The 26678-nt window shown below is 37.5% G+C and overlaps 1 protein-coding gene across 1 annotated transcript; it reads right to left on the minus strand.

Annotated features, from left to right (window-relative positions):
- Positions 1-20863: 20863 nt before the first annotated feature.
- Positions 20864-24880, minus strand: LOC142537684 (uncharacterized). The gene is made up of 5 exons (XM_075643179.1): positions 24079-24880; positions 23719-23976; positions 23504-23598; positions 22543-22710; positions 20864-21103 (listed from the first exon to the last, which is right to left on the minus strand). The coding sequence occupies exons 1-5, from the start codon at positions 24878-24880 to the stop codon at positions 20864-20866; spliced, it is 1563 nt and encodes a 520-aa protein (XP_075499294.1).
- Between the last annotated feature and the right edge of the window lie 1798 nt (positions 24881-26678).

Below are 26678 nucleotides of genomic sequence, written 5' to 3' on the forward strand. Positions count from 1 at the left end.
GCTTGTGAACTCAAGTAAAATCTTTCTTTTTTGCTTTTTCCTTTTTCCAGTCTTACCATGGAAAGTAGCTCGAACAAGGCCATGGAATAGAAATTAGCTTTTGTGGTTTGACTTTATAATAGCCTGTAGTAGAGTGGATGGTGAAAAAATGCTTGATGGCTTTAGTTCATAAAGCCAAGTTGGCACTAAATACCTTGGGCTCACATTTATGCTATTTCAGGTAAGAAGATGTTCCTCCGATAAGCAGAGAAGGCTTTGATTTCCCTCTAAATTCGTGGACTAGGATGTCACACCAAAGATCCCCGTCTCTCAAGAAAGACGTGTAAGCTCCATCAAGCCAAGATCTTCATCTCCTTCAGTTAGGAGATCAATATCCACTGATAGAGGTGTCCTCATCAGACCTAGAATAAAATCGGAGGTGCTCGAAAATCCACCAGTCACAAAAGTACCCTTCCCAGCTAGTGTTTCCCTCCATAAATCTACCACCAATATACATGCAATACTACCATCAAAGGTTAATGCACGTCTATATCAATAACTTGTAAAACATGGTAATCTTCCAAATGTGTTGAACATTGTACAAAAGGTTACGTTTCGAAAAGTTAACTCAAAATGAAGAGGAGCAATTCAAACAAGTGCTGAACGTGAGACAGGGTGGCATTAGAAAAACCAAACCAGAAAGTAAGATCAAGGCCAAACATCAGTCATCCGCTAGAATTCGTTAGACCGGAGTTGCAGATAAACTGCTTTATGATATGGACTCTGGTAAACTACCGGAGCGGACAAAAAAACTCGATTTTTCAGATCTTGAAAATATCCCTGAACCTGTCCGATTGACAGTTAATGATAGCAATACTATGAAGAATCTACACAGGAACTCCTCGAGAGAGACTCAAAATGTAGAATTGAATTATGTCAATTTGGATACTTTTCAAAATTCAAATTTTAATATGAAAGATTTTCTTGAAATTAAAACCTTTTAAATTGTTCATATCATTTTATTTATTTAAAGTTAGGGTTTTATACAGAGTACATAAATTTATATGTGTAGTACTGTATGAATGATAAACGCATTTTGTCGTTCCTTTTTTAATACAAGTGTGATATAATTATGAATAAAAAAAATTCATTTATTCAATGTTATCCATGAGGTTAACTCTTCAAAAATGCACAGGACTCTGAAACTAAAGCTCTACCTAGATGTGAAAATAATGTATATTTCATTTGGAAATGCATATTTCATGATCAAGAAATATATAATCATTCTAATATATATTAATATTTTTCGAACGTGAAAAGTATGATTTCCAATGGTTAAATTTCCATAAACAACCTCCACAAGCATACTGAGCATATTATATGCAAGAAAACAACTTCTGTTCTACGTATAGTTACTACTTCCAAAGCCCTCAAAATCCAGTCTCCACAATTCACAATTTATTTCCCTTCCATATAAGCATGCCAAAAAAATTTCATCTCAATCTGACAGTTAAATATGTTGCATTAACTTTTGTACATTGACTGATTTACAAACGTATGAAAATCCAAAAATTCCTCACTCTCATCCATTTGAGTATTCTTTTGGTGGCTTGTGATATATCAAATAGAGAAACGTCTTGTCCAAGATCGGTCCAAGGGAGTCGAGCCACAATTAAATCATGTTGGAGTCACCGGAAGTTAGTTGTTTATGGCCATTTTCAACCAACTCTCTTCTCACGCTTTGAATCTTTGAATTGAGATATTGATGCAAGTTCTTCCCTTCTGAACCACATAGGTTCATATATGAACGAGGTTGACAATAATTTCTTTCAAAAATTACTATTTGTCCTTCTGTTATATGTGTTCCAAAAATGTCTGTGATGGGATCAGTTCCAGGCACCTACGAGGGTGCTTCAAACACAATATTCTCAATGAGCTGCAATAGTTCGTGTTCTAAGAATGTAAACACCGATGAATAAAATCGAGTTTTGTTTTAAACTGAGCGAAAAATACTCGAAGTAATCATTTGTTAAAAAAACTGATCAGTTTAAACTTTTAGCTTGTGTCAACTGAAATAAAGGGATCAGTTCTTGCTTATATCAGTTCAGTTATGGTGAGAACTGAAATGATATCAGCTTGAACTGATCAAATCTGTTTAAAATAATAGTTAAACATTTAAATACACAATATATGTTTATGAATGTTCGGAGACTTCAACTGCTTCTATGTCACCTCTTTTACCATCTCGGGTAGGATCCACTAGAATACATTGATTTATACAACACCTTATACAAACCACTCAGCTTAGAACTTATGCTACCGCCTAACTGAACTCCTAGTCTAGACTGAAGGCAGCACCTTTCAGCCAACACTCGTTTAACGTCTATGTGTCAAAGACTACATACACAAGTTTAATGTCTTTGTGCAAGACTCACTCAACTTTTCAATATGCTCGATTCTCTGTGTATATGTGAGTGATCGTGTGTGCGTGTGTGAGAACTGATCTATGAATACAACACAAAAATGTTCTCACACACTGAGATTGTGCTTCTAATCTAAGCTGATAACACGTTGAAGTGTTCCCTCAAATCTGGGTTGGTTGCTTCTTGTAAGCTGACATGAATTGAGTGTGCCCTATCTTCCTCTTACTGTTTTTCACACACTTGTTGATGGTCTTGATCTTGTATTTATAGAGACAATGTGAGCGTACATCAAGACTCATCAAATGTGTTCGTTGCAGTTTTAATCTGTTCCTAGAAATTTATGTCTTGTCTTTTCTAACAGCCATTCTAGAACGTCTCGACTTTAAGCTCTACTACAACGTTCATTATTGTCTTTTGATTGGATAATTGCTTTCTTTAATGCGCACAGCTGGATCCCACTTAGATAAGCTTGTCTTGTTCTGCAAACTGATCGGTTCCTAACTGATGCTCTGAACTGGTCACCTGAACAGGTCTTGAACTGGTTTGGTGAAATCAGTTGGCTCGTCAGCTGAACTGATTTCACTGATTCAGTTGAACCGTTCAGTTGGGCTCTTCATAGTTGAACTCTTCATCAGCTGACCGGGTTTCTGAAGGTCTTCTGCTGAACCACCTACTAACTGAACTAGTCTTTGATATTTTAGTTGGACTGGTTCAGTTTGGGCAATCAATTGACATTTTAAGTTTGCGTCTTGATAGATTTGGTTTTGGCTCGGTAACTGATCAGTTTCAGCTTTCTGCGCACTTAGGAAAATTAATTAGAAACAAAATAACAAGTTTTGTTAATATCAAAATCAAGATTTGTGAACATGAAATGTTCCAACAGTCTGTGATCGAGTAATAGTTCTACGAACAAATGTATTGTATCGACTTGGAAAATGGAAAGATTTGGACAAATTTTACGTTTTGTTACCACTTTATGGAAGGTAAAAGTGTGAGTGGAATTATGTATTGTTTTAAAGGCTTTAGTATATTTTAAAATTTGATTTATGTACTATATGTTTGTTATGTCTTCGCTTCCTTTGCTTATGTATGTTTTGTTGGGTGCAATAAATGTCCTTGCTTGGTAGAGCGATCGAACCGTGGTGCTTGAGCTGCTGTGCGGTTTATAAGATTTGAGTTGCACCATTACCTCTAGCTATAGCTTTTGGTAAAGTGGCAAGCGCTCGGTCCTACAATTGGTATCAGAGCCAAGGTCACGGGTTCGATTATCATTGATTACAAGGAGTGAAATTATTGGGAGGGAGATTGTTGGGTGCAATAATTGTCCTTGCTTGGTAGAGCGATCGAACCGTGGTACTTGAGCTGTTGTGCGGTTTAAAAGATTTGAGTTGCACCATTATTACTAACTATAACTTTTGATAAAAAGGCAAGCGCTCAGTCCTACATGTTTAATTCTGATTATGTTATTTCACGTCTATCAAGTTTTAAATATGTTAAAAAAATTATTAAATATAACACTATCTCCACTTATTTTCTTTTTTAGCATAAGGTTTGAGAAGTTTATTGATGTTCCAATTAGTGATATATTTAATAATGTTTAAATCTCGAGGCGAAATCTTTTAATGTAATTTATAATTTCAACCTATTTAGATTTAAAATTAAATTTGAGATTAAAAATGCAACATATATTTTCCAATCATTCAGATTTAAAAATTGAAAATTAACAAGAATTTGAGAAGTTCAAATAGGAAAATAGATTTTTTATTGATTACATCATGTAATTAATTACATATTTAATATCAACTGTCAAATATTTTAAGTTGTGTAATCCGATAGATCTATTTGGTCATTTATAAATGCACGAGTGCTGAAACTTTGATTACATGAACATTGCATTTATAATAAGTGAAGGGAAATAATATTTCCTGTAAAATCCAAGATTTCGATTTTATCATGATAGTATTTGTAATTTTAGAGTGGATAATTCTATCGTGTACAACATTTTGAACTCAAGAATTTAAGATAATATCGTGTATATTTTCGAACCTTGAGCAGATAAAGATCTAAGATTTCGAGATGATATGGAGATACCGAGATAAAAATCAAGCCAAGGATAGTACAACACTTAGAATTCGAATTCAATGGTGTATTTAATGGATAATTTTGAAATTTTATAGAGATGAAAGATTTAGATATCACCTAAGATCATGGATAGATCACGATTCTATATGAAGATTTGATTCAAGTTTAAACGCGCGGATAATAAACGATCGGATGGCAGCCAACCCCTATAAATAGGAGGGCATAGTATCTCGAAAATCACACCATTCTCTACTCCAAATTTTCGAGTTTCTCTCCTAATTTTCTTAGGATTTTCTAGGGCTTGCTCTCTCAGTGTGCGAAGAAGTGAAGCGCTGCTGCAGTCCAAACCCGTAGCTGGGGTTCGAAAATTCCAGTGCAAGGGACCTCTCTTTCTCACGTTTTTTTTTTCTACAAGATCTAACGTAAGTGGGCTTGTTTTAAATTGTTGAATTTTCGGTGCATGTATTTTCGATTTTGTAAAAATTCGGTCGAGTACAATTCTTCTTCTACCCTTCTGGTTAAGATTTTCGGCATGAGTTTGTTTGACACTGTGAGGATTCAACCCGATATGGGTAGGAATTCCAACCATGATATGACCCTCATACGGTGGGGATATAACTGATTCGGCCTCGCCCCCTTTGAGGAGTAAAAAATAGGGACTGATATCAGTAAACCATAGAAAGTAGAGGAATCTCAGTGTCTGGAAAATGTTATGCATGTAATGTGAATGTTGTACAAGTTATGTGTTTTCGAAATACTATGCATATTGTTATTTTGTACTCGAACGGATCCCGCTTGCTGAGTATTTCCCAAAATACTCACTCCTTACTCTACCCTCTCAGATAAATCCGAAGAACAGGTCGAAAAGGAGGAATCTGAACATTTTTGGGGCTGGTGATTTGCTAAAAATTTCGAGGATTGTAGTATTTGGATTTCGAATTTTCAAAAATTTAATTGTAAGACGCTTCCGCATTTTATTCTTTTCAGTTGTAAAGACATTGGTATTTTTTGAGATTTATGAAATAAACTGGTTTCGGTTTATACTGTGCCACGAGGATGGTTGTTTTCGATTGTGTGATTGATAAACAACGCCGATGTCGACTAACCTCGGTCGCGGGGCGTGACATTTAAGTGGTATCAGGGCCGCCAGGTTCATAATCCAAGTGGGAAATAAATTGATTTTCGAAAGAAAAACCGACAAAAAAAAATTTTCGGTAGAATTTTAACTCGAGGCCGACGCTATCTCTTCGAAACGGCCCTACGAGCGATTTTCACCAATTCGTCGTGAGGTAGGTGTCGAAATCGCGAAATATTCCTTCGTTTATGCCTCCGAAACCCCGTTTTTGCCGTTTTAGGAAAGTTTCGTAACCCCTATAACATTTTGTAGAAAACTCCGAATTCGATTTCGTCAACTGTTCTGGAGTCCTCTCGACATATGCTTCGAATCCATATGTCTATCTCATAACTTTTCATTATTGGAAATTTTCGAAAATTTTAATTATTTTATATACTTGACTCTATATGACCCTGATATTTTTATTCTGTCCTATTTATGATATTCTGAGCATTTCTTTTTTCTTGTTTCCAGGAAATGGCTCGTATGCGTGTCACTGCTCGTAAGAACAGTAGCCCCGATTACTCATAGGGAGACGATTCCGTTAGACTATCACCAACCTCGAACGCGCGCTCAGGCGGTTATACGTTTAAAGGAATTGGCTCTAGGACACCAAGATAAGACTATCAGAAGGCTGAGAGCCAGTAATTTCGAGAGGAGGCAACAAGTGGAGAACTTAACTACCAAGCTGATGGCAGTAGAGAAGAGGAATGATGAGATCTTTCAAATGTTCGAGCTCACTAAGGAGCATAATTCCGAGCTTCGAGACTCTTTAGACATAGCAGTGGGTCAAGCCAAGCGGGCTAAGGAAGAAGTGGATCGACGCACCATGGAGTTGTCTGAAACACGTCAAGCACGACTAAAGGACAAAAAGAAAATTGAAGAATCATGGAATATGATTATGCAGTTGTCCGAGAGTAATCAAAGGCTGTCCAAGGATGTGGACAAAGGTAAAGTGAAGAAGAAAGAGCTCATCGAGAAAAATAAGGCAAATTGTATACATTCTAGGAACGGGTTAAATGACGCTGTAGGAAGCATTTTATCCCACATTGAAGAGATTGTTGAGTTGAAATTAGAGAATCAAAATCTCCAGTTGCAGCTTGCAGACTTCATAGACCCGGAGGTGCCGGAGGAGGATCCCGAGGATGAAGAAGCCCCACCCGATGTGGCCATGGGAAATGGAGAGATAGTAGAGTAGAGCGTTTTAGTGGACCATTCTTAGCAGTTTATTTTCCTTGTTGCTACGTTTTCTTTTCAAAAATTTAGTACATTATTTATTTCCCTTAGATTGGTCATGTTCATTTATTTTGAGAAATCAATAAAATATTTTATTTGTCCCATTGATTTCAATTAATTTCAGCACAATCTATTGCATGAACTCTACGCGTACTACAAATTCTTAGAACTTGCAATTGTAGGAAATGGCCGGCAGACCCCCGAGACAGAATCGCAACCCGCGTTATGCGAATACCGACCGCGAAGGCAGACAGGAGAATGTACAAGAGAATGGACTGCCGCCTGCAGTCAACCTAAGCCGAGCCGATCTCATGGCCATAGCAACTATAGTGGCAACAACACTGCAAGGGTTGGGAAACCCGAATGCCAATCAACCACCACCACCACCTAATGGAATCAAATTTCATTACGAGTCCCTCCGCAAGAACAGATGTCTGATATTCCGAGGGGATGCTGATCCCGAAGTTGGCCAGAGTTGGCTAAAGAGTGTCGAGACTCAGTTAAGGCTATTGGAAGTTTCCGAGGCACTCAAAGTTGATGTGATTGTGCCTTTCCTAGAAGACAGAGCAGCTAAATGGTGGGAAGCAGTCTCGCCAGCCATGACCGCTGCTGGACCAATCACATGGCGAAACTTCCGAGAAACATTTCTGAAATAGTACTATCCGGCAGAAGTCAGATTGCAGAAATTAAGTGAGTTTGAAAATCTCACTCAAGCTCCAGATATGTCAGTAGTGGAGTATACATCTCAGTTTAATGCCCTTGGATCGTATGCTCCGGCAATCATGGCGGACGAAGTTTTGAAGCTGCACCGTTTCAAGAAGGGATTGAACAGCCGAATCCAGTCGGACTTATCAGTTTATCAGCCCGCCAATTTTGCAGATCTTATGGGCGCAGCTATCCGAGCTGAAACCGATATCCGTAGAAGAGAGGGAGAGAATAAGAACAAGCGTCCGCATATCGGTCAGTCTTCTCAGAGTGGTCAGAAGTTCAGGAAACCCAATCAATCAGGCGGACCTTCTTCAGGGCAACCCTCAGCAGCCATTAACTACCAAGGACCCAAACCTTGCCCAAAATGCGGTTTCAGACACCCCGGGGAATGTTGAAAGGCCAGTGGCGCGTGCTTCGGATGTGGAAAACCAGAGCACCGAATTTTTGAATGTCCTACTGCCGCCAATCAAGCAGCCGGGCCCAATAAAGAAACTGGGTCGAATGTGGGAGCTAACCCCAACGAACCAAAGGAGAATAAGCCTAATGCCAGGGTGTTTGCCATGACGCAAGAGGAGGCAGACGACGCAAGCAACGTCGTGTTAGGTACCATATTTATTCAGCAAGTGCCTGCTTATGTGTTATTTGACTGTGGTGCTACGTATTATTTTATTTTTAAGAGATTTGCTAAGAAGTTAAGATGTAAGCCCGAGAAACTAAATGAGCCCTTTCGAATAGCCACACCTACAAATAGGGCCATTGAAACTCACGAATTTTACAGAGATTGTAAAATCAGTATCGGTAATCAGAATTTTAGCGCCAACTTGATACAGTTGATCATGGTCGATTTCGACATCATCTTAGGAATGGATTAGTTAGCAAGAAACAACGCAATAGTAAATTGCAAGGGAAAGGGAGTCAAACTCCGAACCCCAGGTCAGGAAGAAGTCGTGTTTCATGGTAAATCCAAGAAACGAAAAGCACTCCTTTCCGCTTCCCAAACATGGAAGGCCATGAAATCCGGAGAAGACATCTACCTGGCAATGATTAGCGAATTGCAAGGAGTAGTCGAACTAAGGATAGACATCCCAATATTATGTGAGTTCCCGGATGTTTTTCCAGAAGAACTCCCAGGGACAATCCCGGACCGCGAAGTTGAGTTCGAAATTAATATAGTTCCTGGTGCAGCACCGATTTCTAAAGCACCTTACAGGATGGCGCCAGCTGAACTCAAGGAGTTAAAAGAGAAAATCCAGGAATTGCTGGACAAAAAGCAAGTTCGACCTAGCGTGTCCCCATGGGGAGCACCAGTACTCTTTGTAAAGAAGAAAGATGGGAGTATGAGATTGTGCATCGACTATAGAGAACTGAACAAGATCACTATCAAGAACAAATAGCCTCTCCCGAGGATAGACGACCTATTTGATCAGCTTAAGGTAGCCGCAGTCTTTTCTAAACTGGATCTGAGGACTGGTTACCACCAACTGAAGGTCAGGGCTGAAGATATCCCCAAAACAGCTTTTCGGACAAGATATGGGCACAACGAGTTCACGGTGATGCCTTTTGGGCTGACCAATGCACCTGCAGCCTTCATGGACCTAATGAACAGAGTGTTCAAACCATTTCTAGACCGATTCATAGTGGTGTTTATTGACGACATCCTCGTCTATTCTTCCAACGAGAAAGAGCATGAAGAACACCTCCACCTTGCACTACGGACTCTGAGAGAAAATGAACTCTATGCTAAGTATAAAAAATGTGAGTTCTGGCTGAAGAGTGTATTCTTTTTGGGACATGTGATCTCTGAAGCAGGAGTATCAGTGGACCCCAAGAAAGTCGAGGCAATTACAGAATGGCCAAAGCCTAAGAATGCCACAGACATCAGGAGCTTTCTTGGACTGGCAGGTGATTAAAGAAAGTTCGTCGAAGGTTTTTCTTCAATCGCCATACCACTGACTAAACTCACTCAGAAGAATTCCAAGTTCATTTGGGACGAATGTTGCGAGAAAAGTTTTCAGACATTGAAAGAAAAGCTCGCATCCACGCCAGTACTAATCTTACCCATGGAAGATAAGGAATTCACCATCTAAGGAAGGTCTGGGATGCGTACTCATGCAAGAGGAAAGAGTGATCGCCTACGCATCGAGGCAGTTGAAACCGCACGAACGGAACTACCCTACGCATGATCTTGAGCTAGCAGCAGTTGTCTTTGCTTTGAAAATTTGGAGGAACTATCTCTATGGCGCCAAGTGCGAAATTTTCACAGACCATCAGAGCCTCAAGTACTTGTTCACCCAAAAGGAACTAAACATGAGACAAAGGCGGTGGATCGAACTACTGAAGGATTACGATTTGACTATAAGTTACCATCCAGGTAAAGCGATCAAGGTGGCCGATGCTCTAAGTCGTAAAAATGGAGGCAAGATCACTCTAGCTGCACTCTCCGCTCGGCCATGTCTGCAAGAGACCGTCAAGTTAAATCAGGACCGAGACCCCGAGCTAAAGAAACTTAAGGAGAAAGTCGAAAGCGGGAAGTCTGAAGATCTACAAGTTGATGACAAGGGAATCCTATGGATGAAAGGACGACTATGGGTACCAGACAGCGATAAACTTCGCCAAAAAATACAATCGGAAGCACACAAGTCCAAATTTTCAGTCCACCCAGGGAGTACAAAAATGTACCGAGACCTTAAGGAAAATTTTTGGTGGAATGAAATGAAAAGAGACGTGGCAGAATTTGTTGCTAAATGCCAAATTTGTCAGCAGGTCAAAGCAGAGCACCAGCGACCTGGAAGATTGTTGCAACCTTTGGAGATACCTGAATGAAAATGGGAGCATATTTCCATGGACTTTGTGGTAGGGTTGCCGAAGTCGAGACAAGGTCAGGACGGAATATAGGTAATTGTAGATAGACTTACAAAATCTGCACACTTCCTACCCGTTCGTATGAACTACAATCTGGACATGTTGGCTACACTGTACATGGACAATATTGTACGACTTCATGGAGTACCAGTGAGCATCCTGTTCGACAGAGACCCAAGGTTCGTCTCACGTCTTTGGAAGAGCTTCCAAGGGGCCATGGGAAAAAAAGTTACTCTTAGCACGGCCTATCACCCTCAAACCGATGGCCAAACCGAGAGAACAATTCAAACCCTGGAAGACATGCTGCGGGCATGCGCCCTAGAATTCGGTAGCAATTGGAGCAATCATCTACCATTGATCGAGTTTTCTTATAATAACAGCTATCACAGCAGTATTGGGATGGCTCAATATGAAGCTCTGTATGGAAGGAAATGTCGGTCACCCTTATATTGGGATGAAGTGGGAGAGACCCGAACTCGTACAGATAACAGTAGACAAGGTTACAGTCGTCCGAGAGAAACTCAAGGCAGCTCAAGACCGACAAAAGAGTTGGGCAGACCTGAAAAGAAGGCCAGTAGAATTCAACATTGGCGAGAAAGCCTACGTAAAAGTCTTGCCTATGAAAGGAGTTGTTCGTTTCAGTAAAGCTGGGAAGCTAAACCCACGTTATGTGGGACCCTTTGAAATTTTGGAGAAAGTGGGCACACTGGCATACAGACTGGCACTGCCGTCGAACATGTCTAGAATTCATAACATTTTCCACGTTTCCCAACTGCGGAAATACATCTCGGATCCCAGTCACGTGTTAGAAGTAGAACCGCTCATGATCGAAAGTAACTTGGGAGAAGAGCTAAAGTACGAAGAAGTTCCCATCAGAATCGTGGACACCAAGGACCAAGTACTAAGACGACGAATCATTCCCTACGTCAAGGTGCAATGGTCTAACCATACTGAAAGAGAAGCCACGTGGGAGCTAGAAGAAAGGATGAAGAACCAGTACCCGTACCTCTTCATAAACCAAGCCAACCCAAGTTTCGAGGACGAAACTTCCCATAAGGAGGGAGGGATGTAAAATCTAAGATTTCGATTTTATCATGATAGTATTTGTAATTTTAGAGTGGATAATTCTATCGTGTACAACATTTTGAACTCAAGAATTTAAGATAATATCATGTCTATTTTCGAACCTTGAGCAGATAAAGATCTAAGATTTCGAGATGACATGGAGATACCGAGATAAAAATCAAGCCAAGGATAATACAACACTTATAATTCGAATTCAATGGTGTATTTAATGGATAATTTCAAAATTTTATAGAGATGAAAGATTTAGATATCACCCAAGATCATGGATAGATCACGATTCTATATGAAGATTTGATTCAAGTTTAAACGCGCGAATAATACACGATTGGATGACAGCCAACCCCTATAAATAGGAGGGCCTAGTAACTCGAAAATCACACCATTCTCTACTCCAAATTTTCGAGTTTCTCTCCTAGTTTTCTTAGGATTTTCGAGGGCTTGCTCTCTCAGTGTGCGAAGAAGCGAAGCGCTGCTGCAGTCCAAACCCGAAGCTGGGGTTCGAAAATTCCAGTGCAAGGGACCTCTCTTTCTCACGTTTTTTTCTACAAGATCTAAGGTAAGTGGGCTTGTTTTAAATTGTTGAATTTTCGGTGCATGTATTTTCGATTTTGTAAAAATTCGGTTGAGTACAATTCTTCTTCTACCCTTCTGGTTAAGATTTTCGGCATGAGTTTGTTTGACACTGTGAGGATTCAACATGACATGGGTAGGAATTCCAACCGTGATATGACCCTCATACGGTGGGGATATAACCGATCGGTCTCGCCCCCTTAGAGGAGTAAAAATTGGGGACTGATATCAGTAAACCATAGAAAGTAGAGGAATCTCAGTGTCTGGAAAATGTTATGCATGTAATGTGAATGTTATACAAGTTATGTTTTTTCGAAATACTATGCATATTGTTATTTTTTACTCGAACGGCTCCCGCTTGCTGAGTATTTCTCAAAATACTCACCCCTTACTCTACCCTCTCAGATAAATCCGAAGAACAGGTCGAAGAGGAGGAATCTGAACATTTCTGGGGCTGGTGATTTGCTTAAAATTTCGAGGATTGTAGTATTTGGATTTTGAATTTTCGTAAATTTAATTGTAAGACGCTTCCGCATTTTATTCTTTTCAGTTGTAAAGACATTGGTAGTTTTTGAGATTTATGAAATAAACTTGTTTCGATTTATACTGTACTACGAGGCTGGTTGTTTTCGATTGTGTGATTGATAAACAACGCCGACGTCGACTAACCCCGGTCGCGGGGCGTGACATTTCCGAAAATAATTGATATAATTCCTTAGATTTAAATTATTTCTTTAAATTTTTTTTTCCTTGTTAAGTTGATTTCATATACTATCTTGTGAGATTTTACCTTTCTAGATAATGAGATAATTATACAAATATATTCTAGATATGATATTTATAATGATAATATGATATCAGTGTTTAAATAGAGTTTATTCCTAATTAAACTCTTACATTCTTTATGAAATAGGTTTCCTTGTGGAGATAAAAGTTTACATCTATAAATAAGAAATCAATGACATCATTGATGCTCTCTCTTCTCGGCTTCTTCATTGAGATCAATCATACACATATTTTTGCACGTCGTGAAATTTCAGAGAAATATATTATCAATGTTGTTGCTGCTTTGAAGATAGTCGTCACACGTGTTGTCTTGAATGTTGGGGACATCTGCAGACAACATCGTAACGAAGTTGGCTGAAGATTATTTTCGTCGCTCCCCTTTTTGACATCACGTTTTTGCTTTCGTGATTAAGTTTTTATTCTGGTTATTTGTTTTCGAAAGCGTTTATTTTCTCAATGTGTTGAGGAAATTGATTTTTGTGAAAATCACTAGTGACAGGTTTTTGTAAACGATTGGTTTTTCTAGTGATTAATTTTTGTCCTGAGGCACACTTGTGCAAATTTAATCTTGTTCACGTATTTATTTAAAGTGAATTTGTATTACAAAATATAATATTCCGCTGCATGTTGTCTAAAATGTTGTAACATTTGACACAACACTTAATTCTGATAAAACATAAATTTACAATTTACACTACTGTTGATATATTTACTCACATCTGTCGAACAGTGTTTCTTACAATAAGGTATTTTAGTTTTTAAAATTTTTAATAATCCAATATCTAATGTTTTTTAGGAACAATAAGGTATCATATTCTTTGTGGGGAGACTTTGTCAATGCCATAGGTGAAGAGACTGTAGTTATAGGTCACCAACATGATAGTAAATTGAAATTTGAATCAAATGGTGGAATTTTGTAATAGGTAATTTCGATTATTCCATTTCTTATTAATTTTATATATTAAACTAAATATTAATGCAATTCTAAGGGTTACTACCGATTGCAAGACCCTATGTTTAATCAGCACTATTTCAACGCCATCTGCTCAAACCGTATGCAAAGGGACTTTTTTAGGAAAATTAGCAAGTTTCTGAAAATGACGAGATGTATTTATGCAAGGATTGTAGGTGTAGAGTTTTACGAAAATTGATCATATTTATCATGTAAAAGTGTTACAAAAAAAGTCAATTTGGTTTGGGATAGATTTTATTGTGAAAAATGTGATAATTTTGATGTGACTAGAAATTCGAGGCTTGTTTAACAAACATATGATAAACTTTTGCAATATGTTATTTTAATGTTGTATATTAAGATTTATTTAAAAATTTATGATTTCATAGGTTTAAGTTTAAATTTTTTTTATAATTCATTTGTTTTATTTTATATCTTAATTATTTATTTAAATTCTCATATTTACTATTTTTAGTTGTTAATTATATAAAATAACATTATGTACATCACAAAGATATAAAAAATCAGAGTTGTTTGCTTACTTAGTAAAATTTCATCAAAACGAAATTGCTATATAAGAAAATAATTATACAATACCCTTCAGAGATAAAAGATTTTAAATTTAAGTCTTCTATTTCTGATATAGAAAAATTATTAGAAGAAAAAATTTAAAATATTAATTTAAATACTCTTAATGAAGAGATTGAAAATATTAATAATAATTTTGATGAAAAAATAAATAAAATCAAATGGAAAATAAATAAAATCAAATGGACAGATAAACCTACTCAAACCAAATATTATTATGATAGACCTACTACTATGGATGTTCTTTTTGAAGAATAAGAATATATTTTCTCTAATAGTTATAATGGAAAAAATATTTATGAGTGGAATATTGATGATTTTAGTGATAAACAAATTTATAATACTGCTCACAGAATGCTAATGTACAGCACTGTGTGTAAAACTTCAGGTAAGACTGATAAAAATATTGCTAAAATGATTATAGTAGGGTTTATTGGCCAACTTAAAGGTTGGTGTGATAATTATTTAAATCAATCTCATAAAGATGAAATTTTAATTCAATAAAAATTGAAAATCAAATTCAAATAGAAAATTCAGTTTATTCTGTTATTATGACAATGATTGAACATTTTACTGGTTGATTCACAAATAATAGTGAAAAAATTCATACTTTATTAAGTAATTTAAAATGTAAAACACTTACTAATTTTAGATGATATAAAGATACATTTTTATCCGTATCTATGAAATACCAGACTGTAATAATAGTTTATGGAAAGCCAAATTTATAGATGTTTTACCTTTTCTATTTGCTGAAAAAATTAGAAAAGTTTTAAGAAAAGATGATATTTATATTCCATATAAAAATTATACTTATGGAAAGTTAATAAGTACTTGTATTCAAGAGGGTTTAGCCCTTTGGGGAGGGGAGATTTCTTGAAAAACTTTGAAGAATTCGGAGTGGCTGCTGAAGAACAATTGAAGAGCTGTTGTTTTCACGTGAATGTGGCTGCTGGAGAATGGGGTGGGCTGCCAAAGGGTGTTAGGTAGGTTTAGGGTTTGATTAGATGGATTTTAGGTTAATAAAACATGTACTAATAGGTCCTAATTAAAAATTAAAAGGGTTTTGAGCCCATTAAGCATTAAATCAAAACTCATCAAGTCCAATAACACTTCTGAAAAATATTTCATTTAAGTATATTTTTGAATATATAGCCCGAGCCCTTAAAAAGTCCCATGGATCGATAAAATTTGCATACCGACGAGTAAAAATATCCAACAAGGTCTATTTTAAAAAATCACACTTAATTACACCATATATTACATAATTAAAATAATTATTTAATAAAAACATTTTTCCTGATTATCTCTGGTCTCCGTTACTCGTTCGAGCGCGAAATGCAACTTAAAACACTAATGCCTGAAACTTTAAAATACCCATGAATTAAAACACCTATGCGTGTTAAAATCATGCATTTAATGAATTAAAACAATTTAAAGAAATGCATAAGGAATTTGATAACTTGGATGCATGTGGTTTACGTGAACCTTTAAATTTTCAGGACGTTACGGATCATATTTTTAAGGAGGAGTTTTTAATTTAGTTTTTGAGGAAAAGTTTTCTTCCTTGAATTAAAAGGTGTTTTAAATTCATTTTAAACTCGTTTTTAAAATCAGTTCTTGAGGGGAGCTTTCTTATCCCTCGAACTGAAATTTTTTTAATGGTTTTAAATGTTTTTTATTCTCACGAGAATTAGATAAAATTAAAATTTTAAAATGTTAAATCGTTTTAATTGCTCAATTTTTGTGATCATAAAAAATAGAGAGATTGTTGGAACATTTCATGTTCGCAATTTTGATTTTGATGTTAACAAAACTTGTTATTTTGTTTATAATGATTTTACCTAAGTGCGCAGAAACTGGAACGTTATCGAGCCAAAACTGAAGCTATCGAGACGCAAATGAAAGCGCCAACTGATCGTCCAAACTGAATCAGTTCATCTGATTGTCCAGCTGATAGGCAGTTCAACAGAAGACCTTCAGAATCCCGGCCAGCTGAAGATCTCAACTGATGAAGAGTCCAGCTCGACCAGTTCAACTGAAGCAGTGAAAACAATTCAACTGACGAGCCAACTGATTTCACCAAACTAGTTCAAGATCAGTTCAACTGGCCAGTTCAGAACATCAGTTAGGAATCAATCAGTTTGCAGAACACGACAAGCTTATCTAAATGAAATTCTTCTGTGCACGACGGTATAAAAGAAATTGTACGATCAAAGTACAATAGTGAACGATGCAGCAGAGCATAAAGCTAAGAAAAATTCAAACTGCAACGAACATATTTGATGAGTCTTGGTGTACGTCCACATTGCCTCTATAAATATAAGATTAAGACCATCAACAAAAAAAGAGTGTGTGGAAAACACACAAGTGTGTGAATATAGAAAAGAAGAGAAGGGCATACCAAATGCTTACTCTAGAAGCAACATTATCAGTGTGTGAGAACACTTTCGTGTTGTATTTATAGTTCATTTTACACACACGCACACGCACAATCACTCACACATACAGAGAGTTGAGCTTATTGAATACCTGAGTGAGTCTTGCACAAAGACGTTAAACTTGTGTATGTAGTCTTTGACACATAGAAATTAAGTAAGTGTTGGCTAGAAGGTGCTGTCTTCAGTCTAGACTAGAAGTTCAATTAGGTAGTAGGGTAAGTTAAGATGATCAGTGGGATTGTACAAATCTTTGTATAAATCAAATTCTTCTAATGGAACCTACCTGAGGTGGTAGAAGGAGTGACGTAGGAGCAGTTGAAGCCTCCGAACATCCATAAACATATCTTGTGTATTTAACTACTTAAATTTTGTTTTAAAATTGATTTGATCAGTTCGAGCTGTTATCAGTTCAGTTCTCACCATAACTGAACTGATATATGCAAGAACTGATCCCCCATATTACAGTTATTCAGTTTAAACAAGTTAAAAGCTTTAAACTGATTAGCTTTCTTAACGAAGGATTACTTCGAGTATTTTCCACTTAGTTTATAACCAAATTCGATCTAATTCATCGGTGTTTACATTCTTAGAACACGAGCTATTACATCTTATTGAGAATATTGTGTTTGAAGCACCATTCATAGGTGCCCGAACCGGTCCATCACACGGTTTTACTAAAATATGTGTTCTATTCTTTTTTTTTTTGCATGATTATTGCATTTTATGTGGCTTGGTTCATGATTTATTTAAAATTTCATGCATTAGGGCTTTAAGTTGTATTTCGCGCTCGAACGAATAACGGAGACCGAAGATAATCAGGAAAATGTTTTATTAAATAATTTTTTAATTATTTAATATATGGTGTAATAAAGTGTGGTTTTTGAAAATAAGCCTTAGTTGGGTATTTTTACTAATCGGGTCATATTTTTAACCGATACGCAAATTTTAGTGAGTCGGAGGACTTTTTAAGGGTTCAGACAATATTTTCAAATACGTACCTAAACAAAATATGTTTCAGGAGTGTTATAGGGCTTGACGGTTTTATTTTATTTCTTAATGAGCCTAAAACCCTTTTTAACTCCTTTAAATATTATTAAGGGCCCATTAGTGTAATATATTATTGACTTGAACTCGAAAAATAAACCCTAACCCTACTCCCAAGCTCTCAGCCACCCTTGCTGCAGCACCATTTCGAAATTTCCATCAACAGCCACCTCTATTTTCTCTTAATGTTTGCATGAAAACTCCTTCCCCGTCCCTCTGGTGCTCGTCCTACGCGTAGATATCAAAGGTTTTGAGCGTTTATTCGCAAAGGCACGCCCTTAAACGTTTTTTCTCATCATTCACGCTAATATATGTTGGTTTGTGTGTTTATGCAGGAGAAATTTTTTGATTTATGTTGTGGTATTGTTTTTGCATAGTTTGACATGAAATATGCCTACACCCTTTCACCTGACTCGTGTTTTTCTTGATTATGATGCAAGGGGCTTCTACGGCTGTGGGTTAAATGGACTGTACACGTTGTGAGATAGGGTGTCATGGTGTTGGAATCGTGAACTGGTCGAGCTTAGGAGGAAACCGATTGGAGCTAAGGTTGTATTACGATGTTGGAACTAGGTCGGCTTCCAGAAGGGGGCCAGTTGTAGGGGAGTCACACCGAGCAACGGTGCAGACCCTAAATGGTCTGAGACGTGGCCTGGAAGGGCTCAACAAAGGCTGGTCACGTTCTAGTAGTCGAATGTAGCGCAAAGAGGCAATTGGGTCAAGGGTTGGCTTTTTTTACAGGAAGTGTGGTTAGCGTTGGTCCATTAGGGTGTCCTAGGCTTGATCTTGGTCCTAGGTAGCAGTGGCTCAATGCTGGTTCGGGTTGGTTAGGTCTAGGATCTTATTGTCACAACCTTACTCTATACTTGACATGATTATCATAATCAAAATAGGGTTTGAATGATATATTTATATTATGAAATAATTCAAACAAGGGGCCTCAATTTGAAGGTTATAAAATTTTTGGCATGATATCCCTATATTTTGTATACACCAACAACTCAAGCAATAGCAACAATACGTACATATAATCGTATTCTTACACACAAACATACTCTGTATCAATATACACATAGACATAAATATTGTAAAAACTTGTTTCAAAGTCTGACATTGAATTCACTATAATACATATGCGGAAGCTATACAATAAGACGTCCAGGTTCTTGTCAAGGTAAGGCACATCACAAGCATCCATTGGCGAACTGGCATCCTATGCATCTTCACTACCTGATCCTGTAATACATGAGCTACGTGAGTTTATAAAACTCAATAAGTTGGCACTTGTACGTATCAATATGCGTCGAAGGAACATACATATCAAGTCGTGAACAACAATGAATCTTCAAACCATGTCATATCATAGCATATATTCATGTTCATTTTTGTACTTGAGGACCTGTACTACCGTGCTTGCTTTATTATATAGCTACTACTGTGTTGGACGTCAGGGAGCAACCTTTGGACAACCCCACGCCCCATGAACATATATTGGCCAATAGGTTTGGTGGACTTAAAACCACCCATGATGTCAACAAGCTCTATATCATGTAAAAATCAGTCGTTTTCCTTTCATGTTCATGTTCATGTTCATAACATAGCACCCATCATCAATATTCATGAGTTTCTTACATATTTAATACATAACAATGGAATATGATGCTATTTTTCATCAATAAGATACTAACAATGTACATATAGCAATAATCAATGAGAAGTATTTGAAATCATAATATTACTAATGTACTACTTCAAGAACATGCCAACTTACAGTCCAAGCGTACGAATACTTTTTTGAGACGATGTTTCTCGCTCCTATGCTGTCAAACATATCAATAACTCAATTACTATGTGTATTCTAGGTGAAGTTTGCTCCTCTACATTTATAATAACCAAAAAAGATGAAAACTTACACCCTTATGAAGTTCTTGTGATGGAGAACTAAGTTCTTATTTCAAAATGATGAAGGAAAGAAAGAACAAGGTCACTTGGAGGAAGAATTCTTGGTGTCTTTCGAGTTTTTGCTGTGAAGTGAGGTTGAGGAATGGTAAAGATGCTTTAAGAAGTCGAAACTTACCTTTTCATATGCAAGGCGGCGCTCGGGCGGTCATTTTCTACCGCTCGAGCATGGAACATTCTGTCCAAATACCGAATTTTTCATGCACCGACGCTCGGGCGGTCATTTTCTACCGTTCGGGCGCCACCTGTTCTGCTTCTGCGCACTGCTTCATCAAAGATCGCTCGAGAAACGTATTTTCCATTCATAATTGGAAAAAGTGTAAGCATGAAAGTTGTAGCCCTATGTCTTGGCTTGAATCTACAATTGGTTTCATGTCATTTGGAGGTCTGAGTAAAAAGTTATGTTTATTCTCCTAACATGTGTCAGTGGAGGAATGACGATACACACGACACACTTCGGGGCACTTTTGGCTTGTCTTCCACAATGATTTGGACAAAACCCAAAACATGAAAGTTGTAGCATTTTATCTTAGCTTTCTAATAGTGATGGTCTCATACAATTTGGATCAATATTCAAATCATTAAGCTAAAACCCGTAAAAACTGCCATATTTTCACTCATTTCCTACCAACTTCATTACACTATTTCTACCTACACATCTTACTATCACTATTAAGAAATATATTCATTCTCAATACACCATGAACAATATAAAAATCATGTTCAATCTCAATATTGATACCTCAATCATCACGTGAAATCTAATGAGCTAATTAACTACATAATAAACGACATAAACGCATTATTATCATTTGTACGAGTGACCGGGCATTACAATTCTCCCCTCCTTCAAAGAATTTCGTCCTCGAAATTTTACATACCATATAGTTCAGGATATCTCTGTTAAATCTCGTCTTCTCGCTCCGAAGTTTCTTCTTCAAGTGCATGATTTCGCTATAACAGTTTTACCAAGGGTATTTCCTTGCCTCATAACACTTTTGATTTCCTATCGAAGATTTGGACTGGTCGTTCTTCATACGAGAGATTCGATGTAAGCTCCAATGGTTCGTAATGAAGAACGTGAGAAGGATTGGCCAAATATTTCCGTAGCAAGGAAACATGAAAAAACATTATGAACATTTGACAAGTTCGGTGGTAAAGCAACTCGGTACGCCTTATCTCCTATTCTTTCCAAGATTTCAAATGGACCGATATATCTTGGACTCAATTTTCCCTTCTTACCAAAACGTAAAATACCCTTCAATGGTGATATCTTTACAAATACATGGTCACAAACCTGAAATTCCAATCGACGACGTCGCACATCAGCATAGCTTTTTTGTCGGCTCTGGGCAGTATGCATTCTTTCTCTTATCTTGGTTACTAATTCGGCTGTCTGTTGTACCAATTCAGGGCCTAATAATTTTCTTTCTCCTACTTCATCCCAATGTACCGGAAAACGACATTTTCTACCATATAATGCAGTATATGGTGTCATTCCAATATTTGACTGATAGCTATTGTTATATGTAAACTCAGCCAATGCTAGTTTACTGTCCCAACTACCTAGGAAGTCAATAGTACAGGCCCTCAATATATCTTCTAATATCTGATTCACTCGTCCTGATTGTCCATCAGTTTGAGGGTGGAATGCTGTAATAAATGCCAATCGAGTTCCCATAGCATGATGTAAACTCTTCCAAAATACAGACGTAAATTTGGGATCACTATCAGATACAATGGACACTGGGATGCCATGAAGTCTCACTATCTCTTTGATGTACTCTTCAGCATATTGATTCATCGTGTATGTGGTCTTCACCGGAAAAAAGTGAGCTGATTTCGTAATTCGATCCACAATAACCCATATAGCATTGAATCCTCTTTGTGTTCTTCGCAAACCAAGGATGAAATCCATTGTGACATGTTCCCATTTCCACTCAGGAATGGGTAGTGGTTTCAGAAGTCCTGCTGGTCTTTGACGTTCAGTCTTGACCTGTTGACAAGTTAGACATTGTGCAATAAATTGAGCAATGTCCTTTTTCATACCTGGCCACCAAAATAATGGTTTCAAATCCTTGTACATTTTTGTGCCTCCTGGGTGGATCGAATAGTGAGTAGCATGAGCATCAATAAGAATGTCAATTCTGATCGTTCTTTGCTTTGGCACACACAATCTCCCTCGATATGTCCATATTCCTTCCCCATTCAATTCAAAGTTCAAATTTCCTTTTTCTTCATCTCGCTGCCTCAGTTGTTCTAATTCATTATCTGTACTTTGTTCGGCCTTAATTTTGTCTGCAAGTGTTGGTCGAACCATGATAGATGATAATTGGATTGCAGTGCCCTTTGGCATAACATCAATCTTCAAATTCTGTAAATCCCATAAAATTTGTTCTTGTACTTGCATTGCAGCAATAGAACTGGACTTTCGACTTAATGCATCTGCAACAACATTGGCTTTACCTGGATGATAGTTAATAACACAATCATAATCTTTCACTAATTCCAACCAACGTCGTTGACGCATATTCAATTTTTTTGTGTGAATAAATATTTCAAACTCTTGTGGTCCGTATATATTTCACACCATTCACCATACAGATAATGGCGCCATATTTTCAATGCAAATACCACTGCTGCCAGTTCTAAATCATGTGTGGGATAATTCTTTTCATATTCCTTCAATTGTCTTGAGGCATAAGCGATCACCTTCCCGTGCTGCATTAAAACTGCTCCTAAACCTTGTTTCGAAGCATCACTGTATATCACAAAATCTCCTGGTCCTTCTGGTATAGCAAGGACTGGTGCTGATGTCAATTTTGCCTTTAACTCTTGGAAACTGTGATCACATGCTTTGTTCCATACAAATTTCACATTCTTTCGTGTTAAAGCAGTCAAAGGCAATGCTATCTTAGAAAATCCTGCTATAAACCGCCGGTAATAACCAGCTAACCCAAAAAAACTACGTACCTCGGTAACAGTGGTAGGTCGTAGCCAGTTATTAACAGCTTCAATATTGCTTGGATTCACTGATATGCCTTCTTTTGAGATAATATGGCCTAAGAATGCTACTTGTTCAAGCCAAAATTCGCATTTCTTCCATTTGGCATATAAATGTTTATCCTTCAAAGTCTGCAAAACTAATTTCAGATGTTCTCGATGCTCCTCTACAGTTCGTCAGTAGATGAGAATATCATCTATAAACACAATCACAAACTTGTCTAGAAATGACTTGAAAATTCTGTTCATTAAATCCATAAAAGCTGCTGATTCATTTGTTAGTCCAAATGACACTACAAGAAATTCATAATTCCCATACCTGGTTCGGAAGGCAGTCTTTGAGATATCATCTGATTTCACTTTTAGTTGATGATAGCCTGATCGTAAATCAATCTTCGAAAAGATGACAGCTCCTTGTAATTGATCAAACAAATAATCAATTCTGGGGAGTGGATATTTATTTTTGATTGTCACCTTGTTCAACTCCCTATAATCAATACACAGACGAAGGGTACCTTCTTTCTTCTTCACAAATAAAACTGGTGCACCCCACGGTGAAAAGCTCGGTCTAATAAACCCTTTATCAAGTAACTCATGTAACTGTACCCTTCAATTCTTTCATTTCTGTAGGAGCTAATCGATAAGGAGCTTTCGAGATCGGATGAGTTACCTTAACATCAATCACAAATTCGATCTCTCTATCTGGGGGTAAGCCTGTTACATCATCAAGAAATACCTCTGGAAATTCACAAACAACATTTGTATCTTTTAATTCACGAACATGTGGATCAATAGTTAACACAGATGCTAAATATCCTTGACATCCCTTCTGTAGTAATTTACAAGCCTTGATACAAGAGATTATCCGAAGATGTAAGGATATACCTGCACTTGCTACTGTGAATGGTTCAGCTCCTACTAGTGCAAACTTGATCATTTTTATGCCACAATCAATAGTAACTCTGCACTTTGAGAGCCAATCCATTCCCAATATCACATCAAAATCGGTCATTTTCAAAACTATCAATTCAGCATACATCTGATGGCCTTGGACATATATTTGACACCCTCGCACAATCTGATCTGCCTGTAATTCTTGCCCGGAAGGTAAGGCTATAGCGAGTTGTGTCTCTGTTGTACTTGCTGTAATGCCCAGTCTCCTTACAAACGATTCCGAAATAAAGGAATGCGTAGCTCATGAATCTAGTAAAAAAATAGCAGGGATACCAGAAATCAAGAACATACCAGTGATCATCGATGTATCCGCATCCACTTCCTCTTTAATCATGGAGAAAAGGCGTCCCTGTACTTTCTCAGAACTCCCTGGACAATTCCTGGCGAGATGCCCTGGCTTTTTGCAACGATAACAAACATTGGAACCTTGCACACATTCCCCGCCATGAAGTTTGCCACATTTAGGACAAGGTGGTCTGTCTTTTTCTTTACGTGGAGGGGGACCCTTGCCACGATGTTCCTCTGGTCGAGTACCTTTGCTATCGGTTTTTTTGCCTTGTCCTGTTCCTTGGCTCTTTTGAAAGTACTGCTGCCTTTGCTGTTGTCTGTCTCTGTCAATGTCTGGTTCATCCTGTTCAGCCATAAGTGCTCTTTCCACTATCTCCCCATAGGTAACAACTTTCGACATCCGTACATCTCGTTTAAATTTAAAGCGAAGTCCCCGCATGAAGTGTTCGCCCTTACTTGTGTCATCATGTGCAATATATGGTGCATATTGGACTCCAGCCTCGAATTGTTGTATGTATTCTGCCATTGACATGGTTCCTTGCTTCAAATTGAGGAAATCGCTGGCTTTCTTGGCTCGTACATCTTTACTGAAATATTTGTTGTAAAACGTGGACTTAAATGTATCCCATGTCAATGGTCTCGCAGGTAATGCCACACTTGCACTCTCCCACCATATTCTTGCATGTTTCGTTAACAAAAAGATGGCACACGTTACTTTGTCAGCATCTTCCATATGAAGGTAGGAGAAGATGGACTCCAATGATTTAATCCATTCTTCTGCTACTGACGGATCGGTGCTTCCCATGAATTCCGGAGGATTCAGACGTCGAAAACGATCATACACATCTGTTTGAATAGGTCCTTGTCTGGAGTAGTCCGTTGCATCTCAAGTAATTGCTGTATCTGCTCCCCATGGACTTTTTCTTGTTGTTGGAGCAGTTGAGGAAAATCATCTACAGGTCGTGGCACACTGCCCTCGCCTTCTACTGCTGGAGCCTTGCCTTTAGATGACTCTCCTTCATGTACCTTACGTTTAGGTGGCATCGTCCCTTATCTTAACCTACATGTAGGATACATAGACACATAACTTAGCATAAACTATGGAATACAAAGATACTTACTTGCCGAGTTCCCCATGTATGGATGAAGTGCAGTGTCTACCCTCTCGAAGAACCGTGGGCTCTGATACCAACTAAAATGTCACACCCTTACTCTATACTTGACATGATTACCATAATCAAAATAGGATTTGAATGATATATTTATATTATGAAATAATTCAAACAAGGGGCCTCAATTTGAAAGTTATAAAATTTTTGGCATGATGTCCCTATATTTTGTATACACCAACAACTCAAGCAACAACAACAATACGTATATATAATCGTATTCTTACACACAAACATACTCTATATCAATATACACATAGACATAAATATTGTAAAAACTTGTTTCAAACCCTGACATTGAATTCAATATAATATATATGCGGAAGCTATACAATAAGACGTCCAGGTTCTTGTCGAGGTAAGGCACGTCACAAGCATCCATTGGCGAACTGGCATCCTATGCATCTTCACTACCTGATCCTGTAATACATGAGCTACGTGAGTTTATAAAACTCAATAAGTTGGCACTTGTACGTATCAATATGCGTTGAAGGAACATACATATCAAGTCGTGAACAACAATGAATCTTCAAACCATGTCATATCATAGCATATATTTATGTTCATTTTTGTACTTGAGCCTCATTAGTTGACCTGTACTACCATGCTTGTTTTATTATATAGCTACTACTGTGTTGGACGTCAGGGAGCAACCTTTGGCAACCCCACGCCCCATGAACATATATTGTCCAATAGGTTTGGTGGACTTAAAACCACCCATGATGTCAACAAGATCTATATCATGTAAAAATCAGTCATTTCCTTTCATGTTCATGTTCATGTTCATAACATAGCACCCATCATCAATATTCATGAGTTTCTTACATATTTAATACATAACAATGGAATATGGTGCTATGTTTTCATCAATAAGTTACTAACAATGTACATATAGCAATAATAAATGGGAAGTATTTGAAATCATAATATTACTCATGTATTACTTCAAGAACATGCCAACTTACAGTCCAAACGTAAAAATAATTGTTTGATACGATGTTTATCGCTCCTATGCTGTCAAACATATCAATAACTCAATTACTATGTGTATTCTAGGTGAAGTTTGCTCCTCTACATTTATAATAACCAAAAGAGAAGAAAACTTACACCCTTATGAAGTTCTTGTGATGGAAAACTAAGTTCTTACTTCAAAATGATGAAGAAAAGGAAGAACAAGGTCACTTGGAGGAAGAATTCTTGGTGTCTTTCGAGTTTTTGCTGTGAAGTGAGGTTGAGGAATGGTAAAGATGCTTTAAGAAGTCGAAACTAATCTTTTCATATGCATGACGGAGATCGGGCGGTCATATTCTACCGCTCGAGCGTGGGACATTCTGTCCAAACACCGAATTTTTTATGCACCGGTGCTCAGACAGTCATTTTCTACCGCTCGGGCGCCACCTGTTCTGCCTTTGCTCAATGTTTCATCAAATATCG

This window comes from Primulina tabacum, chromosome 2, assembly GCF_025594145.1.
Source record: "Primulina tabacum isolate GXHZ01 chromosome 2, ASM2559414v2, whole genome shotgun sequence".
In the NCBI taxonomy this organism is placed as follows: Eukaryota; Viridiplantae; Streptophyta; class Magnoliopsida; order Lamiales; family Gesneriaceae; genus Primulina; species Primulina tabacum.

What these genes read in the sequence shown, in the direction of transcription:
- LOC142537684 (XM_075643179.1), bottom strand. Translation starts at nt 24,880, where the DNA reads ATGGGAAGCACCGATCCGTCAGTAGCAGAAGAATGGATTAAATCATTG. An exon ending in ATTCACAGTAGCAAGTGCAG is followed by an intron (nt 23,599 to 23,718) that starts GTATATCCTTAC and finishes GTGAATTAAAAG; the next exon opens with ATACAAATGTTGTTTGTGAA. An exon ending in AATTTGTGATTGATGTTAAG is followed by an intron (nt 22,711 to 23,503) that starts GTAACTCATCCG and finishes TTAACACGAAAG; the next exon opens with AATGTGAAATTTGTATGGAA.